General features: G+C 41.5%; 1 protein-coding gene across 1 annotated transcript in view; it reads right to left on the bottom strand.

Moving 5' to 3' along the window:
* Positions 1–4,774: 4,774 nt before the first annotated feature.
* SPTLC3 (serine palmitoyltransferase long chain base subunit 3) overlaps positions 4,775–24,538 on the bottom strand; it is a 136,994-nt gene continuing 117,230 nt past the window's right edge. Inside the window, exons 10-12 of the mRNA XM_045809157.2 lie at positions 18,031–18,166; positions 13,027–13,156; positions 4,775–8,683 (exon numbers count right to left, since the gene is read on the bottom strand). Of these exons, the coding sequence (XP_045665113.1) occupies positions 8,570–8,683; positions 13,027–13,156; positions 18,031–18,166 (380 nt within the window). The 3' untranslated portion in view covers positions 4,775–8,569. The remainder of the gene's footprint in view (positions 8,684–13,026; positions 13,157–18,030; positions 18,167–24,538) is intronic.

The raw sequence follows: 24,538 nt of genomic DNA, 5'->3' as shown, positions 1-24,538 counted from the left end.
GCGAGGGGGGGAGGGAGGAGCAGAAAGGAGAGAGAGACAATCCCAAGCAGGCTTCATTCCCAGCACAGAGTCCGAAGCAGGGCCAGTCCCTTGACTCTGAAATCGTGACCTGAGGTGAAGTCAAGAGTGGGACGCCCGATCGACTGAGCCACCCAGGCGCCTCTGGAGGACACACTTACAATGCTCAGAAATAACATCTATTACTTGTACCTTTGTAGCTGAGATATTTTTTTCCCAGCTGGAAACTTTTTAGTTCTTCTCTTTTATCTTTGTTGTAACGAAGTTTCATAAAAATGCATTTAGGTGAAAGACTATTTTTATTTATCAGCTCACCACTTACTGGGCCATTTCCACCTTCTGTTTTGTTTTGGCCTCAGGGAGATAGTTCTTTTATTTCTTTGATTTTTTCCACCTGCCTTCTGTTTGCCTGATTTTTTTCTTTCTCAAGTTATTATTAGATGGATATTGGTCCTCCCATATGGATCTGTTATATCTTTTAAATTTTCTCTCATGTCTTTTTTTTTTTTTTGTCCTTTGCTTTATATTCTTTTTTTTTCTTAAAAAAATTTTTTAAGTAATCTCTATGCCCATTGTGTGACTCAAACTCACTGCCCTGAGTATCAGAGTTGCATGCCGTACCGACTGAACCAGCCAGGCACCCCTGTCCTTTGCTTTTTATTCTGAGAAATCTTTTTTTTTTTTTTTTTAAGATTTTATTTATTTATTCAGAGAGAGAGACAGCCAGCGAGAGAGGGAACACAGGCAGGGGGAGTGGGAGAGGAAGAAGCAGGCTCATAGCGGAGGAGCCTGATGTGGGGCTCGAACCCAGAATGCTGGGATCACACCCTGAGCCGAAGGCAGACGCTCAACCGCTGTGCCACCCAGGCACCTCTATATTCTGAGAAATCTTAAAAACTTTCCTTCTGTGCTTTCTTTTGGTTTATTTTCACCAAACATTTAAATATTAAATATTTTTAAATTTCGTGAACTCCAATTCCTTTTCACATCAACCTGTTCTTGTTATGTGGATGTGATAGCTTCATATAATTAGGTTGACCAACAAGGATAATAATTAGAATATTTTAAAAAGTTCTCTTTCCCGTAATTGTCTGTTTCTGTCACTGAATGAATGCTTTTCTCTGTTTTCATGTTGGCCACTCATTTTGGTGTTGCTGATTTTCCTCCAATATCTGGTAATCCCTGATCTTCCATTCTTATTCACAACTGGGGTCTATGTTGATTCATTTGAGCAGCTGATATGTTTCTTCTTTACTTGGCTATTAGAAATAATAAATGCACAGTAAAAAATGTAATTTTAAAAACAGTGCTATCTTATTAGAAATGGACTCATTTAATAAAATATTTTAATTTTTCTGTATAATATGCTGGTAATATTGACTTTTGATAGGACTTATAGGTTTATCTGTATAGGAAATCGTTAACATTTGGTTGATCCCACTTTAAGTTGTCTCATTAATAAAATATCTTACAAATATATACTTTGAAATTTTATCTAAGAATTTTTTGAGTTAAAAATCTCTTATAGGGGGGCGCCTGGGTGGCACAGCGGTTAAGCGTCTGCCTTCGGCTCAGGGCGTGATCCCGGCGTTATGGGATCGAGCCCCACATCAGGCTCCTCCGCTATGAGCCTGCTTCTTCCTCTCCCACTCCCCCTGCTGTGTTCCCTCTCTCGCTGGCTGTCTCTATCTCTGTCGAATAAATAAATAAAATCTTTAAAAAAAAAAAATCTCTTATAGGGGCACCTGGGTAGCGCAGTCATTAAGTGTCTGCCTTCGGCTCAGGGCATGATCCTGGCGTTCTGGGATCGAGTCCCACATCGGGCTCCTCTGCTGGGAGACTGCTTCTTCCTCTCCCACTCTCCCTGCTTGTGTTCCCTCTCTCGCTGGCTGTCTCCCTGTCACATAAATAAAAATAAATAAAATCTTAAAAAAAAAATCTCTTATAGATATTTGGTTGAAAATGTTTTAGGGGAAATGAATAATATTTTTTAATATCAACATACTATTTTACACATATAGGAAAACCCATTATAGTTATCTGTAATTTGTGATGATGATGTATTGATGCCTTATATGGGCAGAGATGATTTTATTTATTTATTTTTTATTTTTTATTTTTTAAGGTTTTATTTTTTTTAAGTAATCTCTACCCCCAGTGTGGGACTTGAACTTACAACCTCAAGATCAAGAATTGCATGCTCTACTGACTGAGCCAGCCAGGTGTCCCTGGAGAGAGATGTTTTTTAAAAAGACTGGTACAAAGTATATGAAATTGGAATGGACACTATTAAGATAGTTGTGTGACTTAACTACAATTATTTATGAAATAGACACATTATGGGGAAATCATGTATTGTTGGCAAAAAAGATTATTTTTCTTTTTAAAAATACTCCTGGACTGATTGGCTGCAGCAGCCTGGTGAAAATTTTCATTCAAAAGATGCCAAGATCTTTTTCCATGATCTCACATTGCTACCCATTCATTTTTCACACATGGAGCCTTGTTCCCGCTGAAGCTCACAGTCAAGTTGTAGGCTACATTGATCTCATCACAGTGAAGCCATTACACTTCTTTCGGTCTTCCTTACACATTTGCTCCATGCATGCTTAAAATCTGGAAAAAACATACTCATGGGCTGGAGAAACAAAGGAGCAGCAATTTCCTTGCCTTACTCCTTGGCTGGTGAGGAAGTAGAGAGCATGATGTGGTGATTGGAGCCAGACTTAACCATGGCCATGGGCATTGCCGCCGACCCAAACCTAATTAAGAGAGATCCTGTATAAACTTGGGTGAGAGCCAAAATCACTAGCCTCTTCAATCAATATTTTTGATATAAAATTAGCATCTGGGCTGAGTAAAAGGGAGCACTGTTTCATGCCACCTGAAAAAAAAAAAATCTCCTTTTGCTTCTACCCTGACCACCTGATGTTGGATATTTGACTGATTTGTATCTGTGATAATTTTCAGAGCAGTTGATTTACTAATGTCAAGTTCTGTCCTAAGCCCTGTCACAGGCATCAGCCGTTTCCAAACGGGTAAGTAGGCCTCACTTGTTCTCTTATTCCTGTTAGAGTTACCCTGCTGATACATAAAGTTTAATTGAAATAACTTTGTAAGAAATTCAACTGGAAAAAGAATACAGCATTCTCAGAAAAGTAAAGCAAGGCCCTGTTGGAGCTTTGGAAGTCCTCTTTATACACTGCTAATCCCCTGACAACCTCAACACACTGGCCTTCCAAGATGAGTCTACTCTTAGTCTCGTACGAGGGTGTCCACAGGATAACGTATGTCGGAGTTCTTAGCACAGTGTCTGGTGCATGGTTGCAAGTCAAAATGATTGACTTGCTATCTTTCAAGACACCGCATACCTGCTTTAGAAAGAATTCCTAGTCTTGATCCAGGAAATTTGCAGGCAGGGTATGAGATAGAGAATGAAAAGATTAATATTTGACTCATGTTTATGCCTTTATTATCCTAAAGACTGCTTTTAATGAGGTTGAGACAAATTAAGGGGCATTGAAAACCTCTACCTTTTAGAGAGATTCCGTGAAATATTCCCTAATGAAATCGTATGATTTCTGGGGCTTGCTTTGAAATAATCTGTGAGTGGGGGAAATAGATGAAAAAGATTAGCCGTGAACTGATGATGTTTGAAGCTAGGTGATAGGTGCTCATGGGTTCATTATACTATTCTCTCTCCCTTACTCTGTGTTTACAATATGCCATGTTAAAACTTTTTTAAAGGAGATGGAATAGAAATAATTATTTTTAAGTGGATGGACTGCTGTCAGTTTAGAGCCGAGTCCCTCCCCAAGAAATGCCTTTGGCTGAATGGAATTGTCCCGGCCAAGGTAATACCCTTCCCCACACATCTACCTTGGTAACTTGTATCTCATGATTGCTTGATGGCAGAAAGGACATAGAAGGCTGACTCCTTTGCTTCACTTTGAGATAATTCCAAAGGGCCATCTCTGTTGCATAGCTCCCCATGGGGGTGACTAAGGCCTTTCTATGATGAAATCACAGTTAGGCTTCTCCCTTTTCCAATCCTGTTTCTTCACTTCATCCTGTATTTTGTTCCATTGTACATGGCCTCAGTGGTGTGCTGGTAAAGGTTTAACAGAAGGCTCTCCAGATCCCGAATTTGTCATGTTTGCCAATTTCCAAGTGTAAATACTCTAAGCCTGGCCAATTTCAAGTTACCAAAGTGATGTCACAGAAGGAAGAGCTGGGAACAGATGAGCACAATTGTGACACAGTTCAAGCCAGTGCCAGTCACCCTTGCTCCTTTTCCTTAATGAAATTCTTTTTTTTTTTTAAAGATTTTATTTATTTATGCGGCAGAGAGACAGCCAGCGAGAGAGGGAACACAGCAGGGGGAGTGGGAGAGGAAGAAGCAGGCTCCCAGCGGAGGAGCCTGATGTGGGACTCGATCCCGGAACGCCAGGATCACGCCCTGAGCCGAACGCAGACACTTAACAACTGCGCTACCCAGGCGCCCCCTCCTTAATGAAATTCTTAAATACAGATCTCTATCTGAGTCTCTATTTAGGGTAATCCAAACTAACACAGAACCATCAATTATTTTTTCTATTGTCTATTTGGGTGATTTGTCTATTAAAGAAACTAATATTTCACAGGCAGAATGAAATGAAATTGGTCACCTCAAATGTTTCAGTGAAACACACACACATACACACATACCCCCACACAATACTGCAAGACAATGTCCCATAATAATTGCTTAGAAACATTTAAAATACAGATGCCTTTTAATTTCCAAAAATTACACAGCTGCATAAGGTCTTCTAAGAAAACAGACTTCAAATATGTTGTTCATACAGAGACCAGGAAAAATGGCCAAGAAATCACCAGAGAAATTCAAAATATCATTGTTATTATTCCCATAAATCCCAGTACATGGGAGTGAAGGTTTCCGCATCAAAAATTTTAAGTCAGAGTAAGCCATTTATAATATTTGCTACCTCTGAAGAAAATACAGAGGGGCATTGTGTGTGTGAAGAACTGTTAAGACTTTCACACTATTGGAGAGCTGTTGTTGGAATACATAATCAGAGGCAGATTATTCTTAATATCCAATTTTGTAGAAAGAGAAGGTACCTGGAAAATGGGCACAAAATGTCTCGTTGAGGAGAAAAGGTTGGAATAACTCACTTTAGTAGCGTAAGCACCCTTAATTATCAACAGAGAATGAGGACGAAGTTTCTGTTACATAATTAGAGACAACTGAGCTATGCAAACAACAGCTCCAACAATGGTTCTCAAATTAGGACACAGATTAGAAGCCCCAGAGGAGGCTGGCTAAAGGAACATTCCTGGGCACCATAGCTATTCTGAGTCAGTGGAAGTCTGACGGTGGGCCCCAGGGACCTGCATTTTAATAAGCTTCCTAGTAAATTCTGAAGCCCATGGTGTCTGTCAAACCAAAACATGCTGAAAGGCAATGTAGCCAAACAGCCACCATAACGCAGTTCCATAATAAGATTAGGGATGGGTCTCCGCCATTTCCCTGTTAAGCAAATGTATCCCCCCTACGAATATCAGCCTGGATCCTTTATCTTCTGTTTCACTGAAGGCCACTTGTAAAACATCTTCCATCTATCTAGCAACCAGCCAGATTCTCATCTCTGTACCCTATACTCTTGCTTTCTCTGTAAAGGAAAGGGAAAGTGTGTGTGTGTGTGTGTGTGTGTGTGTGTGTGTGTACACGCGCGTGCACATGGGCATTTGGGAGGGTTGGAGTGCATAACAGAGTTTTGTTAGAAAATTCTCTTTCTCAACAGAATCAACCAAAGGGACATTTTGGGCTGTGGTATAGTTACTGAGACTCAATAATCCTTGTTGACTTGAAATTTGGTTTGACATAAAATGTGGTTTTATGAATCTAGCAGGAGATGTTTTCTTATAAAAATTAAAAATTCTCATAATCACCCTGTAAACCAACCTCATTCTACATATGACATACACTCTTATATTACCAGCCCTATGGGATCCAGGTCCCTCCTAATGTTCTCAGGATGCATTGCCTTTGGTTTATAGTTATTTTCATAAGTGTATTCAATGTAGACCCTCTGACAGAGATAGGTTTTCATTTCTTTTTTTAAATTTTGTACGTGAGAATATAATAAACTGTCCTACGACTCTGGGATCTTGATGAAGCAGGAGTAATGTCCCCCTTGCTCCCCAGGCCAGGTGGAAAAATAATTATTTTCTTATCATGAGTTAGACTCAGGATCCTCCATAAAAGTAATAAGGATAGACAATTATTCCTGTTCACAAAGACACCCCTCTAAAGGCTTAAAACTCAAAGGGTACGGGGTGCCTGGGTGGCGCAGTCATTAAGCGTCTGCCTTCGGCTCAGGGCGTGATCCCAGCGTTCTGGGATCGAGCCCCACATCAGGCTCCTCCGCTAGGAGCCTGCTTCTTCCTCTCCAACTCCCCCTGCTTGTGTTCCCTCTCTCACTGGCTGTCTCTCTCTGTCAAATAAATAAATAAAATCTTAAAAAAAAAAAAACCTCAAAGGGTAGGTGTGAAGGTGTGTATGGAGATCGTGGACATCTAGAAAGGAAGGGGTTGTTTATTGCCTAGTGTACCTCACTCGGGAAGGCCCTCCTCGTCTACTGTTCCCTTTATAGGACTGAAGACATTTATGCATTTTGGACAATTAACTAGAATCAATTTCATTCAGATGCACATTTTCAAGAGAAAAGACCTTTTTGGGGACATGTATACCCCATATATTTTCTTTGCTTAAGTAATGGTGCATGAATGCATTGGGGGAGTTGGAATTTAGTTATCAAAATTAGTCACTGGATGGGCAATTGCATTGTCAGAACTCACTTCCTCTCCTCTTCTTCCGATAGTGATCCTTACAAATGTGTGCGAGAAGCTTTATTGCTGTGATCCACTTTCAAACGGATATACCTAGTAGGGGTTATACTTTACCCATAAAAAGCTTTCCACGCTGCTCACCTTCATCCTTTAATCAGTGGGGAGCATCAGGCATGTGGTTCTCTCCAACACCGGTGCTCCTGGCTGGGTTTCTATCTCAGTGCACAGCATGAAAGCTTGGGTCCATCTGTGTCACGAGTCAAACCTCTGTTGAAGTGATTTGTTTATACTGTCATTTGATGGAGTGGAATGTTCTGTAACTCATTCGAACTATTACAGAAGCTTTGCTAAAAGGTCACCACTGCTCTTTAGAGTTTCCAAATCTGGGAACCATCTGGGAGCTTGTTAAAGATAAGGTTTTCCACTGGCTTTTTCCATACCAACTAGTACCAATTAGCAAAAAGGTACTATTCCAGAGAAGCTTGTGTTCACATTTAGAGAGAGAGACAGACAGTCAGACAGAACAGAGGCAGAGAGATAGAGACAGAGAGAACTCAAGGAAATCGGTTTGTTGCTTAATAGTGTGCAAGCCCACTTTACACCAAAATCAGATTGCATGTGCCAGCAGACAGTAAGGACTACTTAATAGGCCGGAACAGGGGTGTCAGTCTTTAAAAAGTTGAAGAGGATTTGCTTTTTGATGTCGTTTTTGAATCAATACATTCAAGTATAGTCCTGAGAGTCAATTCTTAAGGAAACTGCATCTCACCATTTACTCAAAATTTAATAGGAAAATGACAACTCATTCCTTAAAGTAATAAGGGTTATGTATGCAAGCTAAACATTCACTCCGCATGGCACCGACAACCTTCCAGTTATTATAACATTACAGTTTGAGTCTAAGCCTACAATTGGCTTGTGTTTGCTTTCTGCCCCCTTCCTTATGAAACAAAAGTCTTGAATTTTCCAAACCTCAAAAGCTCAGCTGTCAAACTGTAGGAGACCAGCAAGAGGAAAAGGAAAGTTTCCTTCAAAGACGTCTCGAGTCAATGCTGGCCAGTCCTGCTCTCTCCCTTCAAACATTAACTATGGCTTTTGACACTCGTCCTTGGAAAAAGTCCAAATGTGGCAAATGGTAGAAGCAACATTTCTTTACCCTCCTGCCTGGAGCTCCCTATGTTACAGAGGAGTTCTGGCTGGGCCATTCATGGGTGAAACAAGGAGGTCAGCTACTGCCCACCACCCTTGCTCACATCTGCAGATGAAATAAGTACACACATAGTGAGATCTACTGAATTAAAAACCAAAACCCTCTCATTTGGTTGGAATGCCTGAAAGAGTCTGGACCAAAGACTCTGCACAGTAGCAGCTAAAACACAGGCTCATTGCCATTAAAAATGTTCTAGGAAGTGTGTGTGTGTGTAAGTGTGTGTGTGTGTGTGTGTGTGTGTGTGTGTATTTGTAGCAGGATACTGGGGAGGAGAAAGTTAAAATCTGGAACCTTATTTTTGTCTCTGCAATCCCGAGTTGGAGACATTTTTAAAAAACACGACACTTCCTTCAGTTCAATTAAGCTGGTTTGGAAACCAAAATTGTCCTTAGAAAGGGGGGAGAAATCCATTTATATTCCTTTTGAGGCACAAAGGGGGAGGGTCTTTCTGGCAAAGTCTTTAGGTGCAATTCAGGACCAGGAAACTTAATCGTCCAGTTCAAAGCTTGTCTCGTCGTAGAGTTCGGGGCGCGCTGACTTCCTGTGTCGAGAATACTTCAGTTGCAGGAGATCACCCATTTCATCCAGGTTTTCCAAAACCTGCAAAGAGATTGCCTTCCATCAGTTATTCTTTAAACCCCTGAGTGGCTCTGTGATCCAGAGCCCCGCAGGGATACAATCTTCTTTTGCCAACTTCCTTGATTTCAAAGAAAAGGAGAAAGATCCAGATCATTAAGGTGTGGCTTATAAACCAGCCCTAGAGGAATGTTAGATGCTAATTCATTTTATTTCATGTTGTTTAATAGTCTACCCCACATTATGAATATTTAATTTATTTTTGGGATGTGAGGCGAGGAATAAAAGCATCTGACTCATGCTTACCCTTTCAGGCTTTATTTTAAAGTTTAATGACTTATATATATAACCTTGTGGAAGAAAGAGATAAGGTTGTAGATTACATTTGGGTTTGTCCTCATGACTTAGCAAATCAACCTGGCCAGGAGCAAAATAGAATATTGTGGGAGCTGATCAGTGTCATCTTCTCTCTCCTATACTGTTCCACCCCCAGCTTTTAAATGCTCTTCTCTATGTTCCATGGAATCGTAGGACTTAAAACCACAAGGGATCGAGAACTTACTGTTTTAGTGCTCTCAATTCAGGCAGATAAAGGTATCCCTAATTTTCCAAAGAAACAACTGAGATTCAAAATAGCCAAAATATAATTTTCCCATCTAGGGTATCACTAATCTTATGGTACTGGGCATGCCTTTTTAACCTTGTTAGGTCTGTCTTGACCTGTCAAATGAGGAAGACAATATTAGGATCTAATGCTTTGAAAAGGGTGAAGATGTTTGTTGACTCTGGAATGAATGTCTAGTGGAGCTTACGGGCTTTCCTCTTTGGGAAGTCTTTCAAACTGGCATCAATTTCGAAATCCACCAACATATGAAGAGTTGTTTATTTCTGGGTGGTAACATTATGGGTGGTTAAAATGTTCTTTTCACTTCAATGTACTTCCTAAATTTGTACATCAAATCTAAGCACTAAGACAAGGTAACCAAAGTTACATTTAAAATGACATCGAGGGGCGCCTGGGTGGCTCGGTCGTTACGCGTCTGCCTTCGGCTCAGGGCATGATCCCAGAGTCCTGGGATCGAGCCCCACATCAGGCTCCTCCTCTGGGAGCCTGCTTCTTCCTCTCCCTCCCCCTGCCTGTGTTCCCTCTCTCGCTGGCTGTCTGTTAAATGGATAAATAAAATCTTTAAAAAAATAAAAAATAAATAAAATGACATCAAGGCAGAATAGTGTCTATTGCTCTTGGCTGAAGGTGGGGCTGGAGTAGCTCAGAGCAGGGCGTCTGCACACTTGGGGGAGACGAGAGACAATTCATGGAAGGTTTGGGAGGAGAACATAGGATTTCTAGTCATTTTTATCTCAATCTTTTTAACTTCCACTTATGTGTCTGCTCTAAAATGTACATAATATCTTGGCATATATAACTTATAAGTGGATTTATGTTGAAGCCCACTGATCAGATGACCCAGAGCCACCTATACTCAAAAAAGGGAGGCATGAATTACAGAAGAAGCATCTTAGTAAGAGGGAGTTAGGAAGGGCTTCTTCCCACATTTGCACTTGTGCTCGAGATGACTGTAAGGAAGCAGGGACCAGTCTGGGTTGATGCTGTTTTGAGTGGGAGAAGCTCAGTGATTGGCTCTATGCAGAATTCTTATGTGGCAGGTTGGATGACCAAGGCGAGGTCATTGATAAAAGAGTAGCCATCATTCATGTTAGAAGAAGGAAATTATAAGCCATTTCGTGTTTGTAGAGTGGCCTCATTTCTGCCTTGTTCCAAACATGGTCATAGAATCAACTTGTCTAGTATGTATTTTCTGTGAGTGTTACGTTCAGTTAGCTATTTCAATGTCCTGGCTGTTCAAGGGTCATTTTTCACTTCCCTGTATGTGCATATTAAAGAATATGCTTACAATTTTTTATTGATATAGGTGTCTGATTTCAAAAGTTTAGAGGCATCTGTCTAAGATATCTCAATACTCCTTCCAAACCAGGTATTCAACAGGAATTAGGAACTTTTGAAGAGAATCCCGAGGTCTGATATCTCCAGAACTGGGTATCCATGAATACCTCATGCTGTTGGGGTCACAAAAAATACAAATCCCCCCACTGCTGTGCGCCCCCTCCTGTCATGTCTGGGATCATGCTCCTTGGTTATGTCCTTTCCTCTCCCATGCCCACTGCCTCTCTCTCGTTGCTTTCTTCCTCTCTGAACATGTAATCATGCTCAAGTCTTTCAAGGGCTTTTATAAACTCTTTTTCTTTCTTTTGCAGTCAAACTTCTTGAAATACCGGCCTACTTTTTCTATTAAAAAGAAACAGTTTGTTAAAATTAATTACTAGAAATATGTATTCATTTTGGAGAACCTGGGCAACATAGAAAGCTATAAAGAACAATAACAACGAAGTTCACCCATCGTCTCAAAACCTGGAGTTAGCTCAATTATTAATGTGTCATGCAAGAAATTGTTATTAGGTATGTGGCACATAATAATATTATGTATTATGTATTGTATTATGCTGTGGTGGACACTGGTTTCAGTCCTAAGAATGTAATGGTGAAGCAGAAAGACATGGACACTGCGTATGTGTGTATAATTTATTATTTGAGCTCAAAGTATTCACTTTTTTCCCTTTGTATTCTTACTTCTGTTCCCTATATTCTCCTCAAACTGTCTGCTCTGAGGAACATCAAGCTCCTACTAATTGTGAATCCAGAAGCTTCTTCTCATCTCTTACCCCACTTAAACTTGCTGTAGTTTCTTGGAGACATTATGATCCTTCCCTTCCTTGAAACGTTTTCCTTTTTACTGTGTTTAACACTACACTAGTTCATGTCTTTTCAGACTGCACGAGCCCCACCGGAGTCTACTTCCTCACCTGGGATTCCTAAGTCCAGCCTGGGATGTGGGCACTCTGTAGGAGTCTGCCCTTGGCCTCCTCGCTTGCATCTGGACAGTTATATCTTCTACCTTTGGCTTTAGTGATTTCTCAGTTCCCTAAACTACAGAAGCTCCAGCATTGCACTATCTCCTAAGCTCTAGAATCTGATTTTCTTTTCCACAGGTGGTCCCTGGACGTATTATCCCAACATGTCTAAAACTGAGCTCATTTTGTTCCCCCGGTCCAAGCGACGATTTTCTGTTCCTTATTGTCAACCTATCTCATACAAATGCTTTAGCTTTACCGTCCTTCCATTCATCAGGTCTGGAGACCTTGAATCCTCTTTGATTTCCTCTTCCCACACATGTCCTGCCAAGTCTTTTGTTTATCTCTTGTTTTGTTCAAACAGCTCCATTTTAGGTCCCTTTTTCTTGTCTTTTCCCTCTCTGATCCATTTGTCACATTTATTTTGTAGTGATGTGATTATGTCCCTCCCTTGGTCAGAAACCTTGGGTGATGTTCCATAACTTTTATTTAAACAGGCCCAACTCAGAAGTCACCTCTTCTGTGAATTATATATACATATACATATATATACACACACACATAATACCCATATCCATATATATTATGGATTGTTATATGTGCATATATATTACACATATACACATAATCCATTCCCATCTTCATATAGAATAACTCATTCATATATAATGAATGACTTCATATAATCCCATATATAATTCCCACCTTGATGTTCCACAGTTATCTATATTTCTTTTCCAAGATGAATTTATTCCATCTGGTATTATCACTAGTTGTGTATTTATTAGTATCTCCTCTTAGAGTTTTTATCCCAGGGTTTGGCACAATAGTAGACACTCAGCGTGTTTGCTAAATTGCTTTGACACTAGGAGACAGTTCCATCGACCCCAAACTGATTGAGATAGCTTAGTTTTCTGCTCTCACTCATTCACATAAAGATCAAAACCAAAGGACAACGAAAGGTGGTTTTGAAATCATTTACATCTCCTGTAGGTCCGGATGGTATTATGGACCTGTCTTTGTTACTGCTTTGCCAGCATGTTGCTTCGTTGGGTCATGTTTTCTTATGATGGGGTTGGTGGTTTTGAAAAGCGTCAGGTTGCGGGCGGTTCGTGCTGACAGTACATCAGATTAGCTTTTGCATTTAAGATCAAGTAAACAGCACAACATGTGGCTGCTCGGTCAGTCTTTTTTATGAAACCAAAGCACTGCCTTGAGTCAAGTCTTCACTAAACTCATTTTTCTTCTCTATCCCCTGAGTTGATCGCGTTGTTGGGCATTGTTGGCATACTGTTGTTTTTTTGCAGTGAGTTTTATTAGTGTTGGTTTTCTAAACCACCAAGAGAAACCCAGGGAACCCGAAGCTAGCTCAGCAAAAGAACATGCTTGCAAGGCAGGGTGCTGGTACTGGTGATTCCGTTGGCCCGTGGGGCACTCACCGTGTCTAGCATCTCCCGGGTATGTGCCGCTGAAACACAAAACCGAGCCCGAGCTTCTGCGAGGGGAGTAGCAGGAAATCCAACGACCACAACCCCAATTTTTCTATTTAATAGATGCCTTGCAAAAGCCCTATGGAAAGGTAAAGGAGAAGGTTAGCTGAGAGATGACACAATTATGTGGCAGGGAAAGGAATACGGCTAATTGACATTTCTTATAACAATAAATAGAAGATGATTGAAATTATTAAACTTCTGTTACATATAATTGACAAGGAAATGGGGGCAGTTCCTCGATGGGCCCATAGCTGAGGGTGTATATTATGGGGCCTGGCACACTCATTTGTGCATTGCGAGTACTGAGTCTTTGACACTGAGCAGAAAATGCTGGTGTATGTGACCCTGGTTTAAGGAGTCAGCATTGCTAAAAAGCCCTTTGTCTGCAGGGGTCCTAGAAACAAAAACCCAACAGCTAACACAATGCAATTGCATAAAGAAAGAACATATAGTAAGTGCAAACTTGTATGTTTTAAAAACTTAACACCAATAATAGAGTATGAAAATTTCAAGAAGCCTATACTTAGTGACTACAATTTGAGAACCAGGATCTGAAGGTCTGCAGGAGCTAATCCCTAGCTATATTCTCATTCCAGAGCCAGATCCCCCCCCCCCCCCATTAAACCACAGATGGAAAATAGGAAGGGTCTCCTCATTTTTTACTGTTTGAATGAATCTACCCAGGTATGTTCAAGGCTGATAAACCCATTGACAGGGTTAAAGGGGGGATGGGACAAGAAGGACATAGGGAAAGAAATGTGTACACACAGAGAGGCTGGTGGGTAGATGCAGCCTGTAGTATGTAGGTCATAACTACAAAGCTTTCTGACACAGGGTGTCATCCTTCTCAGCTGTGATTCCTTCCCCTTATCTGCTTCTACGCTCTTTCTTTTTCAGAGCTAATCTCAGTAACGATTCTAGAATATCGAGCTCCCAAAAGTCTGTAAATTTTTTGTGCTAAGAGCCAAGGTCAGACAAAAAGGCGTGTGCCCCTACATGACTCTTGCCCCATTTTGCGCTCCGTCGCTCTCTGCAGGAAACCTTACTTACTAAATGTCTCTGCCCACAAGCAAGGTAAATGCCTCAGCTCTGTTCTTAGCATTAAGAGGTTTCTGGTGTCCTTTTTTAGGCTGGAAGCTGACAGCACCACGGAAACCTTCCAGTCATAACTCAGGAAAAATTCTTGAACCAGACGTGGAGATCTAGCCTGTTCGTTTATTCATTCCTCTTGCCATGGAGCTGTCTGCTTTTTTGGTTGACTCATGCAGAATGCATGTTATCAAATGAAGTGATGGAGATTGTGAGATCTACTGAACACACAGTCTCTCTGGCCCCGTGGCCCAGGCAAGGCAAGATTTGCCTTTGATTTGGACAGGGAAGATTAATAAGGAGATGAAGCTTTCTGAGAAACCTTGAAAAACAGAGGCTGTTCTCTCTCTTTCTTGTTCACCCTACGGAAGGCTGCCCATGGAACTACACAGGATGAGATCTCATAATTATCTGAGCAACAAAGCAAGTGCTTTTATTGCTCGAGTACAAACCACCTGACCCATGATCTCAGGCTAGTTTTCGGGACTCCCCAAAGACCATTTTCACTGTCTGCATGGTTCTCTTTGTAACAGAGGAAGCGAGTTTTGCCAAAGAATGTAGAGAAAAATATACGACTGTTGATTCATTAGGCTAATCTGAGGCCTCCCTGGAGCACTTTCGGGCTTAAAATTTACACTACTAAACCTGGCCTCCTTCAGTTAATGTGTCTGATTGCCCCGAACATTTTATATAATGAGCCTCTGGGTTTGTACTCCCCAAAACAAATGAGAGCCAGAGTGAGCTGGAAGAAGCTAGACTATGTGGGTAAGAATAATAATGAAACATTAGCACTGCAGTGTGTGCATGCAACCTGGATCCCACCATCCCACCAGCGTGTGGTGAGGTCCATGGAAGGGAAATGTACGTTCTGTAACAGACAGTAAATACAATATATTCTTGATTACGCAAGTGAAAGTTTTCTGGGTGAAATCACATGATATTGAACGTCATAGAAGATTCCAGTGGTAGAGCTGCAATGAAACTTTGCTCAAAAGGAGACCTGGCTGGAGATTATATTTTCATTCTGCAGTAGGTGGACATGTGGAGAAATCACAGTGCTTTCATAAAATCAAAGGGTTGAAAATGAGCGAACGAAAGAAGTGCTCATACACTGGCTTATACAATCAACTCCTTGTCCCAAAAGCTTTTCTGCATATAAACTTTCCATGGAAGAAACGTCTGAGAAGAAGACAAGGCCAGGCAGCAGGGAAGCTCTTGGCAGCAACTTCTGCCAACAAGAGATGACATTACCTTCGTAACTGACCTATTCTAAGTTTCCTTAGACAACTCAGGCAATTAGAGTGGGTTTCTCTTCCCCTCCATTTACAGTGATTGAGGCCTTTTGATTCACCAGTGATGACATTAAGAGTTAAACTTCAACTCTGTGTTTTTAATGAGATGTGAATTCTTCCCCTGTGGACTAAAGCTTCAGAGGCCATGCTATGCACTGAAAAAAGCTCTGGTTTAGGAGGTAAATGGAACTGGCTTTGAATTCTGGGCTCTACTGCATACAACCTGAGTGACCCTTAGAAAGTAGTTCAACTTTGTGGGTTTTGGTGTCCTTGTTTATAAACTAGGGCCAAGCACCCACCCTTGGTGGGTGATCGTTGGATCTGACAGTCTTACTTAGCATAGAATCAACATTCAACCACATCAGCTCCTCCTTAAATACCATCTTCCCTGGAAGGCACTAGATGGTTTGACTTATCATCCAGGGTCTATTGTGATTCACACTATAGCAGGATTTACATCTACTATTTTCCTGAAAGTTCTGTTTTTATTAATGCAACCAAAGATTCCGATAATTATTTTGGAGAGCCATACAACCATGGTGACTCAAACTTGCACTCAGTTGAAACTAATAATAATAGTCATTGTACTAGGAGAAGTCCTTGTAGTAGTAATAATAACCACCACTGATGAAGTGCTGATAGTACACCAAGTACTATATTAAGTGCTTTATATACATTAACAATTAATACTACTAATAATAACAGCTCCCGCCTAGTAGCTCCTATATAAGAGACAATGTGTTGTACGCTGACAGATGGCATCTTGTTTAATGGAAACAATTATGAAATAGGTACTATTACATCCTATTTTAAAAATGAAAAAACTAGGGCTTCAGAAGGTTGGGCAACTTGTGCAACATCACCCAGCTAGCAAGAGCCAGAGTCAAATTCTTCCTCATTCCAAACTCCTCACAACGCCAAGAAGCACAGTTTTTACACATAACACCCTCTGATTTCATTGTTCACATTAGCTGCTGTCCAGTTAGGACTCCTGGCATATAAAGGAGCAGAAGTACTCCTTCTCTCTTTCTGTTATTGCAAAATTGAATTCCTGAATTTAAATGCATTTGTTTTCACTCTTCATGGACTCTTCTCATGGCATGGATTCAGGTTAAGATCCTATGTCCAGCCTCCACGATCAAAGTCAGAACTCTCCAGGACGCTCCCTATGGCTACCCTCCAGCATTGTGCACTTCAGACTCTCAAAAATAAAACAAATTTAGTTCTGATGTTTTCATTTGAGCTGATGTTAAAATATTAGATAGACATGGGCTAAGCGTGGAATGCCATTTTGCCAACCATTCTGAATAGACGTAGGTTTTCTTTTGTATCTTCTGAAATCAGATGGTAAAGCATTTGAGATGATATGCTACTTTGAATCCCTGTTGCCATTCTTCCCTGCCATAAGTACTGAGCAGTATCCTGTGGGACGTTTCTGTAGCTCTCTATCCTCCTGACCACTCCATGCACTGTTAGCCTGACCCAGATCTGAGAACAAAGGGCCCACTGGAGGTAACGGTGTGGCATGTGAAAGAACGCACGTGTGTGTTTTAACTGCTTGTTATTTTGCTATGGTGAAATGATACAAGAGTGTACACTGAAGAATTAATCAGTCCTATCCACCATGAGTTCTCAACTGATAGCCCCAGAATCTCTTCTCTATACTTAAAATACTCTACCAATCTATTCAGACTCTTAGAAGAGTCAAGCAGAAATTTCCAACGATGGGGTTATGTTACAAGAGAGTTAGGACCTCTAGAATCTCATAAATATATGTTGACTATTATTTTCCAGCATGCACATGGTCAGACACGCAAATAAACATTTTATATTTAGAAAGGACTTTAATTAATTTCCCTTTAGTAACAGAGGGAGGTAATCAGTTATGGCTCATGTATAAAATTATCTATGCCATATTGAGGGAAAGTCATTTTTTCTTTTTATGCAGTTGTTCTCATGCTCAATTTCAGAGTAGCAATCAATAGGTTTATTGATTAATAGGAGAGGCATTTAAATTTGGTGTTAAGCGTGTGAGCCTAAGTTTGGGTTTTCCTTTTGATATTTTCTTGATTTTATTACTGCTCAACTTATATGACTTTGGGCAAACTATTTAATTGATCTCAGCCTCAGTTACTTCCACACTTGAAATGAGGCTGCCTTCTTCTGAGGATGGCCATGAAATGTCAGTGGAGAAAGCACAGAGTCTGGTAATGTTGTTTTCAAATGTTGGGAGAGATGGTCTCCAGAATTTCTCCCTGAAAAAGTCTATGGGGCAGAAGGAGGCACACGATCATCCTTAATTTACAGTCGAGGCCTAGGGGGTGACACACCAAATACAGGGCTTGAAAGCGGTGGACACTTGATTCTCTTCTTAGAAGTCCTGTGAAAAGACCCTGCTGATGGGCTGGCAGGTAGCTTCCAAGAAGCTGTACAAGTGAATTCTGAACTGGGCACCCCATTCTAAGCACATAAGCAATGCCTATGCTGATAGAACCTCGTAGAGTCAGAAACACTGTCTTAGATCACCTTGGGGCTCCCGTGTTATTCTGAGAGCCTGTTGAATACTCACGCTACTTTAGCAGGCATGTAAAGGAGCAGGGGAATGACGGGAGACTCCTCATTGCCATAGATAATGAATCCCATCTCATTCAGTCTCTGTCTGAAGTATCTTGTGTTTTTTGCAAGTTGCCGTACTCTCTGCAACCCTGAAAGGAGACAGGCATGAAATCCATCAATTCCCACCAGGAAGAGAGAAGCAAAGGTCAGATTGACTTGGCAAGCATTCCTAAGTTTTTCTGTAGGCCTGCATCATTAGCTGGGAAGGAGGCAAAATAGAGCAGGGAAATATATCTTGGTGAGCAGGTGTGGGCACTGATGCCTGAGAGCTGTCCTGAGTCTGGAAGTCAGGATCCAGGGAGGTGGTGGTACTGTTAGGTTCTGCTAGCAACTAAAGGCAGGCTGGTCTGTGGGGTGAGGTGGGCAGAGAGGATGTCTAGCAAGAAGGAAGGAGATGAGCTATCATTCACTAGGTACCTACTGTGTAGGGACTCTGTGCTAAGTGCTTTAAAGACATTAACTCAGGGGAAGGGAATGTGACAAGAAGTGACACACACACAGACACAGACACATCACTCCTGTTGTTGGTAGAGACTTTTCAGCCAAGCTGAGCTGGCCCATTAAGTTCCTTCTCATCTAAGTCTCTAATCGAAGAGCACTTCACCTAACCTGAGTTTGAAGGGATAGCACATCCCTGAACAAAGAGAGGTCCAGCTGAGACCAGAACTGTTTTGTGAGACATTTGGTAGTGGTAGAGTAATAGGGGAAAAGCAATAGAGGGAAGGGAAGAAGGGGACCTCTGTTTTCCCCAAGCACAAAAAAAAAAAAAATGACAGTGTGGGCTCCAAACAGAAGGTCAAGGAAGGTGCATTTGTCCATTTCCAAGTTATTGGTGCTTTAGCTCAAAAGCTTAGCCTCTGTCCACCATATGAGTCCTGGGGGGGGGGGAGGTCACACATATGAGATGGCAAAGGGAATTAAAGAGTGGAAAGCATTCTGAAGACATCTGTCTACTCCATTACTGCCTCTAGTGAGACAAGAGAGCAAACCAGCCAAAACCAGAGTGTATGTGCTTGGCACAGAAGATTGAACAGAAGTGGATGCTTAAGTCCCCTAGAAATCAGTCCAACATTTTCATCTAATGCAAAGTGGCTGTCGAGCAGAACAGCTGCTACAGCCGACCTCCATTATGATCGGTCAGGCGTCTATTCGAACTAATCAGAGTTTTTGCTTTACTGCTTTTTCAATATTCTGACCATCACTCCTGGGGTCTGCAACTCTGCAGTGGAAAATGGGTTAAAATGGCAGTAAACACGTCAATCACGTTTCTCCAGTTCCTTCTTGGAGAATCGGCCCCAGATTGTGTCTTGACCGGGGGTTGAGCAGTGGACGTTTCCTGCTCAACATCCTTCCTCCAAGGGGGCCGTGATGTTCAGGCAGAGTTGGCCCTGACTTTCCTCTTTGCTACAAGGGTATCATATGACCAAGGCCTAGCCAGGAATACTCCATCTCCCTCACTATCAGTTCAATGATAAAATACAACCTGGGCCTATCGGAGTCTTTAGATCTGCTAAAGAAGTGTATGAATGAGGTCATCCAAGCTACATATTTGTCACCATATGGAGGAAACCTGCTTGAGAATGATGTTGACTCAGAAAGCCAAGGTACAAGACAATAAGAGTCCTGATGGCATCATTGTAACCCTCAGGCCTAGCCATGCCTAAGTGAGTCTGTCCTTTGGTCTGTCTATTGTGTGAACCAACATATTTCTTTTTCTATTCTGAGTTGAATTTATACAACCTATAACCAAATGTGTTCTGAGTAATACAGGTGGCCACTTTTTGGATGAGGTTACCTCTAAAGGACAATAATATCGACAACAATAGTAATTGTAGCTCACGAATACATGATGTCACCACTGTTATAAGCACTTGACAATTAATACTTTATTTAGTCCTTGCAACAACTGTATTGAACTAGATGCTATAATCTCATGTTACACATGAAGAGAAGCCACGTAACTTACCCACGTTCACACAGTTGGCAGATAGCAGAGCCAGAATTTGAACCCAGGGAATCAGGTTCTAGAATCTGTGCTGTTAACCTCTACATTATGCCCAAGAGTAGCAATGGATGATCTCTACCCAGATAATGGATGGTAGCCAACTCTTCGCTACACGCTCAATAAAATGTATCTCTTCCAGTTGTTAGGGTCATTGTTATACCATGTTTTTCAAGTAGAGGCAGTTCAAACATTGAGGGCTGAGCAAGCTTTCAATAGCCTCATATTGTGAGAAAGAGGGTAGGACATGAAGGACTAGAATCTGAGGCCTGCCACAGGGGAGGACTAGTGAACTCCCTTTGCTTTAGGTGGGAGGCCTGAAGGGCTACTCCTGAGAAGTAAGGGTGAACCAGAAGTAGACAGGCCCCCAAAGGGCACATTCTTTATCCAATCATCTGACATTTCTCACTAGCCTCTATCACTCCCAAAATACTTCAGATCTTACTGTGAGAGTTTTTCTTTGCTTACCAGGCCCAAATCTACTTGATTTCTCTGACATCTTAAATGTGTTAACAATACATGCAAAAGAATGGAAATTTAGTTGAGTGGAACACCAACCAAGAAGGAGGGTGTTGATTGATCCAGTTGTCCCTGCTTGTTTTCTGTTGCTACCCTTCACTCAACTCCAGTTCTCAAGGAAGACTCCTCTCTGACTCTGCCAACAGGTTGTGATGGAGAAAGTATGTACTTTCTGGGTTATTGTACTTTTTTAGGAAAGCTGGCCTCTCAATTCCACCATGCTGGCCACAGTTTATGGATGCACAACACTCTTGATTGAAGGCCAGTCCACTTGGGTGTTGGCCAGAGAGCCACGAATTGGTCTATAATGGGAACTTCACCAAAGAAATAATAAATATGAATTAAACCAATAAGATCCTCTTGCTGGTAGAGTGTGAATGTGAAAAATTTAGAAAGAACCAACAATTGGTATTAAGACTAGAAATTGAGGGACACAGAGAGAAAAGTTTATTATCAGAATCTATAAGACAGAGGAAGCAACTGGTCCAGTGGCAGCCATGATAAACCATAAAGAAGAGAAGTGGGCAGTTCAAGGTTAGTCAGCAGCAACTGGAAGAGATGAAATAGAAAAAGGGAAAGACATATAGTCTAGTGGGCAGACAGATACAACATCTAAAAATGCATGGAAAATTACAACTCTTATGAGGGTTATAAAGAATGCTATGTGGTGTTATGAGAACACATACTAGAGACATTGGACCAAATTTGAGGAAGTCAATACATGATGAGTGACTTGAGATTGGAAAAGTAGACAGATGTTAACAGGCAAAAGCCAGAGGGGAGCATTTCAGGTACAGGAAACAGGTGCAATGGTCCAGTGGTTTGTAGAAGCAAAGAGTGGTTGAGAACCAGGTAAGATGTGGTTATGTGTGGGGCAAGATAAGGCTGGAGTGATGGGTAGATTTCCTTAAAAAAAAAAAAAAAAAAAGACAGGGATTGAAGAATCCAACATTTAGTGGGTTGGGAAGTGGAAGAACTTAAAGGCAGAAAAACAGAGCAATCAGGGAGGGAGAAGATAAGAGATGAAATAGTGTTTATTAAAAAAAAAAAAAAGAAATAGTGTTTATTGCATTTATCAACATGGCAGTCATTGATAACCTTTACTTTGGGGTCCCTGGTTGGGACTTTGGTTTTCAAGAAACAGGTAGCTACAAATATGGCTTACTTTAATTCATATATGCTTTTATTTTCCCAACCACCTCCTTCAAAAAGGAAGAGATAAGCCCTCAACCCTGAAATTCCAGATTTGCAACATGAATACAAGTTAAGGGACTGGGAGAGATGTAGAACCATTTGTATAAGTTTTGCTGCATAGACAAACCTCCTTGGTGCTTAGAAATGAATTGCTTTGTCACATGCTGAAGTGTTCCTTGGAAACTTGTACGTGTACAGAAAGCCACCTCTTTGAAGGCCAGAACTAAAAATGAGGAGAATATGTGTCTTCACTTAAAAGTAAATTTCATCTATACATTGCAACTGCGTTTTTAGGGGGGTGAGAGCATAAGCAGTAGGGGGAGATTGTGGAAGAAGAAGAAAAGAAAAAGAGGGGCTAGAGTAAGACTTGTTTTAAAGAAGGTGATTCAAATGAAGGCTCAGATACACATCCCAGCCACCAAAATGTATTCCATATGGCCTGTCGCCTTGTACATTTAGCTCTTTTGTTGATCGTTAGCTGCACAATGAATAGATGACTTCATCAGGCTGGGTCTGATGATTCCTAAATGTTCCCCCTCAAAGACTAGAAGGATTTCCTGGCCTGGAAGTGCATGAATGACTTAAATTGCTTTTCCCAATGGCATTATCTTTGTGCTTGCCCATAATGACTCATCTATCATTGGGCTGCCCAGCTACTTAATTGGCCCCGTCTGTCCCCTTTGCCTTGATTAACCCAAGTAACTGGATCATCAGCTAATGTCATCACTCTACTGCTTCTAGATCCTTTGGAGAGTTGACCAAATAGATCAGAATATTGATCCCAGGGGTAGCTGACTCTTAAGAATTGCTCTGTTTTTTTCTGTCTTTGAATCATTTGGCACAACATGGCTGACAAGCCATTATGATATACTTCGTGGTCGCCATGTTTTCTCATAGAGATCACTATTAATACCTTTGAGGTCCTTTGCGTCGGCCGAGATATAGCTCTTTTCAATTACTCTATCACTCACTCTTTAAAATTGGAAACATTCTACTCTTGTAGGGCCTGGGGGCAGAGAGGAATTTATACGGATAAAATGCTACTCATCTAGACAGGATGTGGGTGATTTGATTAATTGTGGTGTGCTTTGAGATCCTTCCCTGAAGAGTGCTTTGTAAGAGTAGGAGGAATTTTTAGCACTTGTCTTTTTGTACAGGGACGGCCACTCGAGGGTGGCGTGGAGATTGCGCATTGCAGCCACCTTCCCTTCCCAACACTCAAAGTCTCTAATTCAACCATTCTTGTTCTTCTTTCACACATCATTAGAAGACAGGGAAGGTCTTTGCTCAGAAAATTAAGTAAATGAGCTGACCTCTTACGTAGGGTTCCAGAGAGTTTATATGACTGTGTATATTGCTGTATTCTGGGTTCTCTGAAAAAGGAAGAGGCTATGGAGTTAAATGGACTAAAAAAAACCTAACTCCATTTGGACAATAGAAGGCCTTAAAACCTCAGTTTTACCTGTAAGATACAGATAAATAAGCTCATCACCCCGAAAGGTTGGTGGAAATAGAGGGGTTAATGCAGAAACATGCTTCATACTGTGCCTGGCAGGCAGTAGGTGTTTGGGAGTTTAGTTACCTTTTTTTCTAGAGGGCAGCAGTTCCTAGCAACCTCAATAGCACCTCAGAATCATCTGTAGAGCTTGGCAGAGTCCCATGCCTCGATCGCGCCCCAGACCAACTGAATCAGTATTAAATTGATAGAAATCAGGATGAGACCAGGCATGAATTTTGGGTTCTAGGGGTATAGCCACAGAGACTCAGACGTCTCAGAAATGGCCGCCATTGCCAGTCGAAGCCCAAAGCCATGCGTGCCTGTGTTAAGGGCCTGACTGTGTCCGAGCTATGACTTATGTCTTAGCTGGATGTGGAGAATAAAAGATGGGCGTATGTCCTGGCCTTTTGTTTGGCACGATTACCTCCCAGCAGCTAATCAGTGCTTGGGTGCTTGAGAGTACGTGTGGTGGGGGTGACCTTCTTCCCTGACAGCTACCTGCACCAACGTGCTCATTTGACTTGAGAGCAACCCCATTGTCAACCTGCCACCTCTCGTGAGGCCGGATGAAAACCCAGCTGCCCTGTGCACCGCTGTTCTACCCATTCAGATTTCTGTCTCTGCCAACTTGAGAGATGGGCTAGGTTAACGGAGGCCACAAATACTTTAACCTTCCCTCCAATGCTGTTAAAACAAAAACAGCTGGGGCAGGGGAAGGAAAACAAATAAAACACAAAGCATCCCACTACAAAGCTTTGCAGTCCCCTAATAAAAACAATCGTCTGTGGCGTTTCCAAAAATATGCTTGGGACAACTCAATCTCCAGAGGGCCAGAAGGCATTGCACACAGTAGAGACTCCCGGAATGGCCTGTCAAAAGCTAAAGAAGGAAAATTTGTTGTCTGCTAAACCATCGGCATGCAAAAAACAGAGAGGCATTTCCCTCTGAAAGACTAAGTGGAAGAGGCAGATTTCCTGAGCTTGTGAGCCAACTAGGGTGCCACTCTCTATTTTCTGCAGATTTTCCAACCTCACTTGCTAACAGAGGAAACATGAATGTGCCCCGATGCCACAGAGTGACTTATTTTATTATTTCCCAGGCTTAAAAATGCACATAAAGAAATAGATGCTGCTGTCCGTCCCTAAATTATTCAGCACACCTCCACCACGGTTGCAATACAGACTGGGCAACCTCAAACACGCTCTTAGGCAGCACTGCTTGGAAAATATTGGCCTTTTTTTTTTTTTT

Source organism: Ursus americanus, chromosome 22, assembly GCF_024610735.1.
Source record: "Ursus americanus isolate L20-20 chromosome 22, mUrsAme1.1.p, whole genome shotgun sequence".
NCBI classification, from domain to species: Eukaryota; Metazoa; Chordata; class Mammalia; order Carnivora; family Ursidae; genus Ursus; species Ursus americanus.
The sequence above is the reverse complement of the archived record's forward strand: the minus strand, read 5'-3'. Positions and strand labels throughout refer to the sequence as shown.